The sequence below is a fragment of the Stegastes partitus genome, unplaced genomic scaffold, assembly GCF_000690725.1.
Source record: "Stegastes partitus isolate 25-593 unplaced genomic scaffold, Stegastes_partitus-1.0.2 Scaffold1587, whole genome shotgun sequence".
In the NCBI taxonomy this organism is placed as follows: Eukaryota; Metazoa; Chordata; class Actinopteri; family Pomacentridae; genus Stegastes; species Stegastes partitus.
Genome location: NW_007579318.1, coordinates 84,978 through 85,917, shown reverse-complemented (window position 1 = coordinate 85,917; position 940 = coordinate 84,978). Strand labels below are relative to the sequence as shown.

Here is a 940-nt window from a genome sequence, read left to right as displayed (position 1 = left end):
TCTGTCTGTCTGTCTGTCTGTCAGGATGTCAAGTGGGTGGAGGAGAAGCAGCTGCTGTATCAGAGGAACCAGGAGCTGGTGGAGAAGGTGAAGCACTTTGATCAAGGCTTCATTTGAAGCTTTGCTTTCTGCTGCTTTGTGAGGCTCTGATGAAGGTGGGTGCTGCTGATTTACAGGTGAGACAGATGGAAGGTGAAGAGCTGCGACTGCAAGATGACATCCAGGACGCCAGAGACCAGAATGAGCTGCTGGAGTTCAGGATCTTAGAGCTGGAGGTAAAACACAGGTGAACAACAGGTAGATACAGTTCATAACAGGCAGGAACTAACACGCTGTGTCAATGTTTCCATGGAAACACTGTCTGCTGTTCAGGAGAGAGAGCGACGCTCACCTGCCATCAACTTCCCACAACTACATTTCCCAGAAGGCCTCAGTCCTCTGCAGATCTACTGTGAGGCAGAGGGAGTCACTGTGAGTAACTCTTGAACACACCTAAACACACCTGGGCACAAGTTGACACACCGTGGTACACCTGAACACACCTGTGTTTGTCTGATTGGGTTTTTTAGGACATTGTGATCAGTGAGTTGATGAAGAAGCTGGACATTCTGGGAGATAACGCCGTAAGTGTATGTTGAATTTATTTTGTACATGTACGTGCCTGTTACATATAAACATGACATCACCAGTTCTAGATCTGTGCATGTTGTCTGAAACATGTGATCCTAGACAGATCTAACCTTCTGAGGTTCCACATATCTGTCTGATGTCCATGTTCGGATGACATGTTGTCCATGTTTACATGTCTGACATTGAGGTGACATGTGAACTGTGTGTTTGATTGTTACTGATATGATGTTTGACTCAGATCATGACGTACTGACACACTGATGTGATGTTTCCATGTTATTTGCATATTGTTGTGTTGTCCTATTAGGAA

The 940-nt window shown here is 45.4% G+C and overlaps 1 protein-coding gene across 1 annotated transcript in view; it reads left to right on the top strand.

The window, feature by feature from the left end:
- The window catches only part of jakmip3 (Janus kinase and microtubule interacting protein 3), a 20,827-nt gene that overhangs the window by 8,653 nt on the left and 11,234 nt on the right, over positions 1–940 (top strand). Inside the window, exons 10-13 of the mRNA XM_008300775.1 lie at positions 25–87; positions 177–275; positions 373–471; positions 570–623. Coding sequence (XP_008298997.1) covers positions 25–87; positions 177–275; positions 373–471; positions 570–623 — 315 coding nt within the window. The remainder of the gene's footprint in view (positions 1–24; positions 88–176; positions 276–372; positions 472–569; positions 624–940) is intronic.